Source organism: Phalangium opilio, unplaced genomic scaffold (genome assembly GCF_054372755.1).
Source record: "Phalangium opilio isolate 3A_F unplaced genomic scaffold, DU_Popi_V2 ptg000013l_1, whole genome shotgun sequence".
Taxonomy (NCBI): domain Eukaryota; kingdom Metazoa; phylum Arthropoda; class Arachnida; order Opiliones; family Phalangiidae; genus Phalangium; species Phalangium opilio.
In genome coordinates, this window is record NW_028324148.1 from 10,768,636 (window position 1) to 10,778,579 (window position 9,944).

The 9,944-nt window shown below is 33.9% G+C and overlaps 2 protein-coding genes across 2 annotated transcripts; both read left to right on the plus strand.

Annotated features, from left to right (window-relative positions):
• Window positions 1-2,081: 2,081 nt before the first annotated feature.
• LOC149709011 (uncharacterized) lies at window positions 2,082-7,404 on the plus strand. The gene is made up of 5 exons (XM_089863897.1): window positions 2,082-2,134; window positions 2,365-2,468; window positions 5,462-5,564; window positions 6,798-6,959; window positions 7,267-7,404. The coding sequence occupies exons 1-5, from the start codon at window positions 2,093-2,095 to the stop codon at window positions 7,402-7,404; spliced, it is 549 nt and encodes a 182-aa protein (XP_089720023.1). The 5' UTR covers window positions 2,082-2,092.
• Window positions 7,405-8,077: 673 nt separating this feature from the next.
• LOC149709012 (uncharacterized) lies at window positions 8,078-9,788 on the plus strand. Its single transcript, XM_089864449.1, has 3 exons — window positions 8,078-8,287; window positions 8,459-8,748; window positions 9,529-9,788. Exons 1-3 carry the CDS (start codon window positions 8,105-8,107, stop codon window positions 9,743-9,745), a joined length of 690 nt encoding a protein of 229 aa, XP_089720575.1. The 5' UTR covers window positions 8,078-8,104; the 3' UTR covers window positions 9,746-9,788.
• The last annotated feature ends 156 nt before the right edge of the window (window positions 9,789-9,944 follow it).

Here is a 9,944-nt window from a genome sequence, read left to right on the forward strand (position 1 = left end):
TTTTCGACGTATTCCAAAAGCATGAAGATATTTCAGACGCCCATTTCTACCCAGTTTAAGGTTAAGTGGAGGGTTCACTCGCCGTACTACCGTTTTCCGTTTCGATTGCATCTTGAGTTTTCGACTGCTTAATCCACTCACGTTTGATTGCGTCCCTAAAACGTTTTCAGTAACCACACCGATTCAAATAAATATTTGAACATCACTTGATTTATTTTAAATAAAAAATTAATAAGATCAGTCACTTAATGTTGAACTAATGATAATTAAAAGTCATTAGCACTTTTTAATTGTAGTTTAAATATTAACCTTTTGTAATTGTTGAGCTGCCTTCTACTAAAATGTTGTTGAAGGTCAAAGGTTAGATTGAGAAAAATTAAACCGACGGTAGCTGGTTAGCACCTCGTAAGAAAGCTGCATGTCAGTTTTAGGATCGCCTTATTTATTCTACGCTTGATTCAGTTGAGTTTTCCCGCATCTGGGAAAGTTTTAACTTCAATCGATGAACAAAAACGCGTCAAGATATTTACGAGCAAAACAATGGCCAACGATCAATTTCTGAAGTAGAATATTTTCTGGGAACCAAACCAGATGCTATATACAGAGTGGTCAATTTATAATAATTCATAATCTTCTATGCGTTCTTTACTCAATTTTATTTTGCTAGACATGTGTGCATGCCTAACCAAGTATTTTTGCCTTCATAAATATCCCCGATTCAGGGAAGCCGAAGTTTGAACAGGGATAGATTTAATTTTAGAAGTAGGAATGGATTACGGTTATTATTTACTTCAGTCCGACTCATAACCTCTCCCTGCAACACGTAACGAACCGTTTGAATTATCTTATTGACTCACTTAAACTAAGTTTTGATGACGTTGCTGAAAGGGACGGCGAAAAATACGTAATTCCTTTTTACCTCTGTCGCTATAACCCGCCTCTTCTTTCATACCCCTCTTCCCGGGGAAGGGGGTCCGGGACTTTGACGCGCGCCCAGATTACTCGGTTCTCCATTCCTATTTCTAAAATTAAATCTATCCCTGGTTTGATAGAAGACGTAAAATATCCAAAATTTCAAATATATTTCGGTTTTTTTATTGTTGAAACCGCTTTCTTTGATATGACGGCTGTAATGTATAAGTAGTGTTTTTTATTTGGATATGAATTGCTAGACCATACTGCATTGCACATTGAGACCATGCAAGTGGAGCCTTTGTTTGGCTTTAAGTATCTTTTGTCAGAGAGAAAATGGTAATCGTGCTTCTGATGCGTCGAAGTATAGTCTGAATTATTAATCGTAGCCTTTCAGGCCTAACACGCTCCTGAGTTGTTTGAAAATTCTGTTTCACCCCTAAAAGCATGACGATACAATAGTTCCTTTACTAAAATTCGATAATTTTAATTAAAATATGAATTTAATTTCTTTCTATACGAAATTTTTTACTATTCCTATACATGCATATAGATTTTGAAGTAAAAGTTTTTTATTCAAAAGAGCATATAAAATGAAAAGTTAGAAGCATTATTTATATAACTTATTATTTATTTATAAGCTCTTTTTATGAGAAAACTCCTTGCTGGAATTGTATTACCGTAATTATGCTATACAGCTACAGCAACGGTTGTTTCCAAAGGTTAAGCGCGTTAAATTGGTGATTAATATTACTTGTGGTAGCATAAGCGAATAATCATCTTCAAATATCCATCACATAGCTTTCGGTGGCTCATTTCCTGCCCCCATAATTTATGCTAGCGCCTAAGTGAGCTCGGTTACCAATAAAAAAAACAGATTTTAATTTCCCTAAGTCACGAACGGTTTAAGAAAGAAGCATAAATGGGATGTCCTGACCCTCTTAGGTGGAAAATTTAGTTTAAGGTTTCTCTTTTTATCGTTATCTCCAAGCGACATCCTGTTATCCTACCGATGTTTTAAAATTTTGAAAGAAAAGCTCTTATTCTTTGAAGTTTTTGAGCTATAAAAAATACTTTACATAATTTTCAAGTACAAAATGGTTAAAAGTTTGCATAAAATTTGATAATTTCACTTTAAACAATTTCGGTAATAGACTTGTTCTTATTTAGGAATCGAAAAATGAGTGGATCGATTTCAGAACCACGCTATGGATATACTACGGTAAAAAAGATTTTCGAAATAGTCTGAAAAGGTTTAGCACTTTAGACGTAAGACATGTAAAGACTGTCAGCCGAAAAATCAACATTTATTTTCAGTTTTTATTTTAAAATTATTTTCCAAGCGTAGACGCTTCGTGAAATTTAAACTTAACGGTCGACACTTTAGGTGGTAAACTTTTTCGTACGTAAATTTTCCCACAACTTCAACAACAAATCAATTTATATGAAAAGGTTCCATTTTGGCTGGATGTTGAAAGCAATGAAAATGGAGAAAATGTGATCTCTTTTACCTACAGTAATTTTTGGTCGGCCGTCATGAAACGTTTGAATATTACGTAAGTGATAGAATTTTTTATAAATGATATTCACAAAACCGATAGAAAACGATTGGTCAACAAAATAATTATTGAAAGTTCTTGTGCCGTTTTCCATTGGCTGCTAGCAATCTACCGCCATGGAATAATATTTAAGTAGATATTAATAAAATTTATGGACTTTCAATGAAACTTTTGTTTTCACTCCTGTGTATTTACTCCACGGAAAATGCCAATGGGAAACGGCATATATGTTATAAACACGGTTTATTTTATGAAAAAAAAAAAACGTTGGTTTTTAAAGCGGTTGTTAGGCCTTGATTTGAATAAAAGCTTAATATCTGAGCTGAGTAGATGAAATATTTTAGGGGGGACGACGCTCATAGTGTATCTATAAACAGAGTATCGTCAATAGGCCAAAAGTTAATTCAAAGGCCTAGTATTTTTTGGAAAATGGAATGGTAGCGTATCATGTTTCCGCTTATCGACGATAGATGGTGCTATTTGAAGCATTCAGTGGAAACCTGATGTGTTCCCCTTTTATTTTCCCGAAAAATACGACTGACGTCATTTTTGCCTATTGGCGCTTCTCAGTCTATATGTACTCTTATCTATATTTAAAAAAAAAATCATATTTGAATTTCCGATTGTTGTTGTCGTTTTTCACTGATAAAAATTGTTGTAAAAAACTAAAATTATGAGACGATCGTAGTTTAAAAAACTGCAAAAAGCTTTACCTGTACTTTATATTTTTAATAGAAAACATCGAATTTATCTATGATTTTTTTATAAGTGTAAAAGGTCGTGGACAAAAAACCTACCATGAAAGAGTTCAAATATTAAAAATAAATTTTTGTATAAAAAAAAAATATTAGAATGAAATTATACGTAGACCTAAATGGTCACAAGCTCGGAAGGTTCATCAATTTGAGACTACGAATTTTTACCTCTCCGAGTGACGATGACGTCACGGAGAGGTATTACACCGGCCGTGTCTGTGTGTCTGTGTGTCTGTCTGTCTGTCTGTCAGACCCCACATGACCGCGTTCGCAGTTTCCAAATCGGAGCAAACGTGTTCGCCATTGCCGAACTGCTTTCACAGTCACGGAAATGGCTCCTCTACTTGAGTTCTCACACCACCATCTTCTGGTCTTTGTCCATCCCACACGGACACCAGTCTGTACTTACTGGCTTCTAATCACCACCATCTTTTGATCTTTGTCCATCCCACTTGGACACCAGTCTGTACATTCTGGCTTCTAACACCACCATCCACTGGTCTTCCGTCTATTCCACATAGACACCAATCTGTATCATTGGCTTCTACTCCATTATCATCGTTTGGTTTTAGGATATACGCGGCGATCAGCTAGGGTTACGAGAAACGTCTAGCCTCCCTAAGGTAGGATCGCTACCAAAGGTTTTCGCATTTGCGGTTTTTCCTTACTATTATAATGGAAACGAATCGTATATATACCCCAAAATTTGAAGAAAGCGGGAAGAGGGGTACCCTTCACTTTAAACGTCAATATTAGCAAAGTTTGAGATGATAATAGGTATAACTTTATTTTAAACGATTTAACTATTATTAATGTTAATTATTGAAGATTAAAATAATTAAAAATAATTATATTTATTTAAATATTAAAGATAATCTTGTTTCTCAACTCAAAATTAATACGGAAAGAGTTAAAAAGCAGTCTATGTTTTTGTCTGTGTGTGTCCGTCCATTGTTACACTAGTGCGTCGCGTTAGCAGTTAGCCTTGTGTTGATGTGTTAAGAAATCATACAGAACCTTAATATTCCCTTTTTCCATAATATAAAGTGAATATGTGGAAGTATTTTTCGTAATTATGATGCATTTAGTACTTTTGTAGCTTTAAAGCTCTGTTTCATTTTGATATTCCAAAGATTTGTTTTAGAATTGTTATTTGAAATGGCTGTTTATATATTACTTAAGCTATACTACATCTGAATATAGAATAATCATTGGTTTAGTGATTTCATGAAGAAAACTAAGACCTAGACTCCGGCGGGTATATTAAGTATCATCCGCAATAGTCTTAGTGAAACAAAGAGTAAATAATTGAGGCCTGAGGTGAAGTAAACTTTGGGCTTTGATTTTCGTGTCTGAAATGAAGAGACATCAACGGTTCAGAGTGAGCCGAAAGTTAAATACACTATTAAATAATCAGGTTAAGATTTTATAATAGAAGAAAAGATCATGGTGGCAATTAGAATAGTAAAAGGGCTAATGGTAAACGGGTAGTAGCTACAGACTTTTTATTCTCTTTATGGTGCGCATTGACTATTAGTGCGTCTAGCTATAATTTAGCTTTGGTGTTATTTAACGTTAACATTCATGTTGGCAAACTAAGAATATTGTGTAGGTGAGACGAGACGATAGTGTTTACACTGCAGACCAGTTGTGAATGTAGCTATCAGATTATACGGTAAACAGCTGAAGCGTACACTTCATTCCCTGTTCTTTTCCCCATTGACTGATTTCCATGTGTCCAAGATTTATCCTTATTGGATGTAAAATGTCGTCTGCTTTACTGTATTATTCGCTATGCTTGGAATACTGCTTCAATATTTCGTAAATTTTTACTTCAAAAAAGAGAAATAATTCCATATCTAGATAAATAAGTTTGTAGTAGTAGACCTCTTGACTCGGAGAGGTAATATTTTGGTTTTCCCAACTTGTAGAGATATAGCTATAAAAGTTCAAAATGTATAGTTAATATAATTTGTTTTAAAGGTGGTTTTATTTCATTTGAAAATAACTAAGTTAATTTTAGGTCATTCCCTAGCGACTTCACCCACTGTGCGTGGCTAGCTAACTACGAAATTAAACATGCCGCTACACGATTTTCTATTTCAATTTGCTATTTCATAAAAATCTCTAGGTGATATTTCAACAGAGTAAACTTAGTTCATGTTTAAGATTGCTGACAAATAAACTATTTTGAAGCAAGAATACTAATGGCTATTATAATTTCTTTTATTATAGTTTAACTGACAATAATGTACAAAAGAGCATTAATATTCTTGATTTTGGAAAATTCACTGGACCCAACGAAGCAACTGGATTACTGGGAATGTTTATAAGAAACGTAAAATAAATTTTTACTTTTTCCATAAACTTGAATATGGTATTTTATTGGCTTTAAGTTTAATATTTTATGCTATTGAATTGATTGATGATGTTATAAATTTTATGCGTACCCTTAGAGATCAAAGGATTTAAATATGTTAAATATTGTAATTAGTTTTTTATAGAATTAACCTTAAAGGAATAGCGACGTGATTTAAAAATTATCTCAAATCTAAAGAAAACCCTACTTCTTTGAGAGTTTAAACTCTTCTGATTCCAAAAATATGCTTGAATAATATTTAATTATGAGGGAAAACACGGGAAAAACACTTTGAAAACTTGAAATTTGGGGGACAAAAGCAAATTTGCGGAGAAGATTTTTGGCGGGTTTTCTCCTTGCTACGTCACTCACGGCATCTCGCGGAAAAGCCAAGCGCGCGCGCCCGAGACTCCCGAGTCTACTAATGCCGCGCGAATCTGAATAAAATAGGCTTAACGCGGCGCTGAGACACTTATAGGCGTCACGTGAGCGACATCTAGAGTGAAAGTTTCTCCTTACTACGTCATTAAGCGAAACAAAATTTTAACTAGGCCTTTTCCAAACACTAAACTTTGATTGCAATTTTACAAATTTCTACGAAACCAAATACAAAAGTAAACATATCATAATAAACTAGATTTTTCAAGGATTTTTTTAGCATTTTAAGTTTATGGGTGACGAAAATTATGTCACTAACACTTTAACGTTTTTTATGAATTTCAACATTTGTTAATCCAATACCATACAGGATAGAATTGTTATTATTATGTTTGCGATAAATTTTATAATTCAACAATTTTATCCTGTATGGTATTTGATTAAAAAATGCTAAAAATCAAAAATAACGTTAATTTTAATTCTAGAAAAACTAATTAAAATATTTCATATATTTAAATCCTTTAATCTCGAAGTGTATATTCGGAGTGTAGGAAATTCTAATTTATTTGACAAAAAGTGATTAGTATAATCAGGGATAGATAGACTTAACCCATGAAAGCTAATGTAACGGGCATGAATTTGAAATCTGACATATACTTAGTTTTGAAATTTGAACTTTCGCGCGCCTCGAAAATTAGTAAATCACTTTGACTTTTGGCCCAAAGGCGGATCCTTATACGTAATAAAATTTAGTGAACGAAATTTCCTACGGCAATTGTTATATCCAACTTGTTTTAAATTATCTATTCATAGCTAGTTTTCATTACATTTCAGGAAACCGATATATCGTTGTTTCCGTTACCTCCATCGTATGAAGCTCACAAATTCGTAGACTATTCGAATCCGTATTATTACGTCACGTGGAAAATTACGTCCATTCGACCCAGAAGCGCGGTATCCAATGATTTTGGTTTATTTTTCACTTTTTCTTACGAGGTAAATAAAAATATTACCTAATACATTATTATCTACTCTTGGTTTAAAATAGATTGAATATATATATATTGAGTTTCGCCATTTCGTGGTGTCCTAAAAGATTTCGCTGTTATATATATTTATCTTTTGATGAAGCCACGAAACCTTTCACGAAACCACGAAAATAAAGAGGAAGAACTGACGAAACTCCGTACTTTTTTGAAAGGGTGCGCCCCTCGCAAAAACGATTACACGGCCATAATTAGAAGCTTCAATTTGAATTGGTGCTTGGCAATGATTTAACGAATCATTAAATTGGTTTTTGCAGATTTGGTTGTGCATTTTTATTGCAACTCATTTGATATATTTGTCTGATTACCTTTCCGCCAAGATTCAAAATGCAAAATTTATTGCCTCGAAAGATTATTTGAACGTAATGGCAATTCTATTATTACAAGGTACGTAAAATGCAGTTCAAATTATAGCACCGTTGATTTGTTGATATTCATATTTATGATAATAAGAAAAAGAGTCAATCAAAAGCAATTCGGAAAAAAATTAAATTTTTACACATCACCATTGTACTGGATGATGAGGCTATATTTGTGTTGGCTACTCTAATGCGTAGTGAAAGGAAATTATGATCTATTGTACAAATTAAAAAAGGTCCGTTACAATTTAATCTCCCCCGTGAGATGCCCAATAGACCATTACAAGTATTAATTGAAGAGAAAACAAACAAGATACAGCTATTTCAATAGCACCGCGAGGTAACGACTGACGAAACTCGAGTTCACTATACGAGAGGGACTGGCCGATTCGCAGTGTCTCTAGCGGTGCTTCTTTGTACGAGGAAAGTAACCTAAGATGGCAGTCTCCCCTCCTGTGTGTTTGCTATTTCATTCGGAATATAGTTCCCCATTTGTAAACTGTTGAGTATGCACAGTAGATGAGCTAGACGTTTCATCACATTTTCAACTCTGCCCCCATGTAGGGCGAAAACATTGAAATCACTCCACTCCTCTTTCCTCTTCCATGTTTTTTGATCACTTCTGTTTTTTCTCAATCGCAGGGAAAATAATATCGTAAAAATTGTTAACTCGTTTTAAGTTAAATTGAATTTACTTTAATTAGGATACAACCGACGACTTGCGTTAAGAGAAAAAATGTATTGGATGTTTTGGATTTTGCCTTTGTATTTTATCGCTACTTTTTTCTCGTCAATGTTCCTGTCTCAGCTAACTCTGCCAGACACTCTGAACTATTACGACTATTTAAAAGATATTTTGCTTACTCCAAATCTCAGAGTGGATTTGCCCCAGGAAACATCTATGCATTATTCTTTATCGGTATGAATCAATCAGTTATAACAATGAATAATTAAGAAGTATAAGAATAGGATATTAAGCATGATGAAACATACTTAGCTTTCGCTTATACTTTCATAAATGTGTTATATAATTTTCGGTATTGAAGGTTATTAAAAATTACATCTAAGTTAAGCATTTTTCTATTTAAAGGAATCAAGTGAAGAAACAAGGAGATTAGTTTATCAGCAATCGGCCACCACAGATGGATTATTCGATTTTATATCTTTGGATGTTAAAACTCTTTTCGACGAGATGAACGAAGGGAGAAACGTTCTATTAGTTGATACGAAGAGCCTCTTATTCGCATTCTTTTATATGCACGAATGTGACAAAGTCACTTTCAAAGTTCACGTATCTCGACAGAATATTTTAGTCGAAAGTTATTCCTATATGTTTCGAAGAGGATTTAATTCCACCGTCATTGCAAAATTGAAAGACTTGTAAGTTCTGGGAGAGCCTATCCAGCAAACTTGAATGCGTAGATAGTAGCATTTCGGAATTACCATCATAGATAAAACGTAGCGTATGAAGAAACGCACTACTTGTAGAAATTAGCCTCCTTTGTATATTCCCTTTTTCTTTATTGTGTCAGCCTATCAGAAGTTTTTAGATGATCACCGGGGCTTAGGAACGTATGTGGTATCAAAGGAGGAAAGGGAGTTTCAAAAGCTCTTGGTGGGAGCAAATGTTAAACCAGTAGCTTGAACCATAAAATGTTTTACACAGATCTATGGTTCAGCCACGGATATACGTAAATACAAGAAAATTTTCACACAGATCTATGGTTCAACCACTCGGTTCGGTTTTTCTAACTGAAAAATAATTTGGTTACTTGATAAAGTGAATGAAATGGATCTTTAGTTTCTTAAATACCTTTTCGTAGGACGGCTTAAACAGTACATCGTCCTTCAGTGCTCTGAATCAATTATTTTTATAGTGGGAATATTTTAGCAAACTTGAACTTTAGACAATTCCTAGTTTGGGGAAAGTTCCATATTATGGAAGGGTAAAATCTATCGACATTACGGGGGCCATACCCTCTGTGTCCCTAGTTCCAACACCCCTGATTATCACATAATCACAATGATGTATTTTCCCGAGTTTAATTCTAACCATCAATGCGTTTCTCCATTTGTAGCTATGTTACGATGCTCATTACCAAGTGCTACTATCTATAAACTCCTCTAGAAAATAAGTAACCCTTAACCTTTGAACTTCAGATCACTTTGGTACTTTGAAGGGGATCTCATGAACCAAGATGTTGAAAACATCCTTAATACTAAACAATCATGCATTGATTTATTTCGAAACTACATTGACCATAATGTGTTTCCGCTACATTGTATTGATCTAAAATTTCCCTTCATATTGTGGTGCATAGGAATCATCGTATCAACAGTTGCCGTGCTTTTTGAATCGATTTATTTCTTAAGTTAATTTGATTTTCATTAAAACCTTTCAAATGAAACATTCACCACGAGTGGAGCCTTTGTCCCTTCCTTTCTCTATGATTGCAATGTGTTATCATCATGTCTGTTAAACAATCGAACATCATTATTTTTTAATTTTCGTGAACAGCTTTTACATTTTTACTTTTTTGTGCCATTTAACAATGAGCGAAAATGTTTTGGATGTA

Excerpts from the sequence above, each read along its gene's own strand:
- LOC149709011 (XM_089863897.1), top strand. The coding sequence starts at position 2,093 with ATGAGTGGATCGATTTCAGAACCACGCTATGGATATACTACG. Across the intron at positions 5,565-6,797 it reads TGGGAATGTTTATAAGAAAC|GAAACCGATATATCGTTGTT; the intron begins GTAAAATAAATT and ends ATTACATTTCAG. Across the intron at positions 6,960-7,266 it reads TTTTCACTTTTTCTTACGAG|ATTTGGTTGTGCATTTTTAT; the intron begins GTAAATAAAAAT and ends TGGTTTTTGCAG.
- LOC149709012 (XM_089864449.1), top strand. The coding sequence starts at position 8,105 with ATGTATTGGATGTTTTGGATTTTGCCTTTGTATTTTATCGCTACTTTT. Across the intron at positions 8,288-8,458 it reads CTATGCATTATTCTTTATCG|GAATCAAGTGAAGAAACAAG; the intron begins GTATGAATCAAT and ends TTCTATTTAAAG. Across the intron at positions 8,749-9,528 it reads ATTGCAAAATTGAAAGACTT|ATCACTTTGGTACTTTGAAG; the intron begins GTAAGTTCTGGG and ends TTTGAACTTCAG.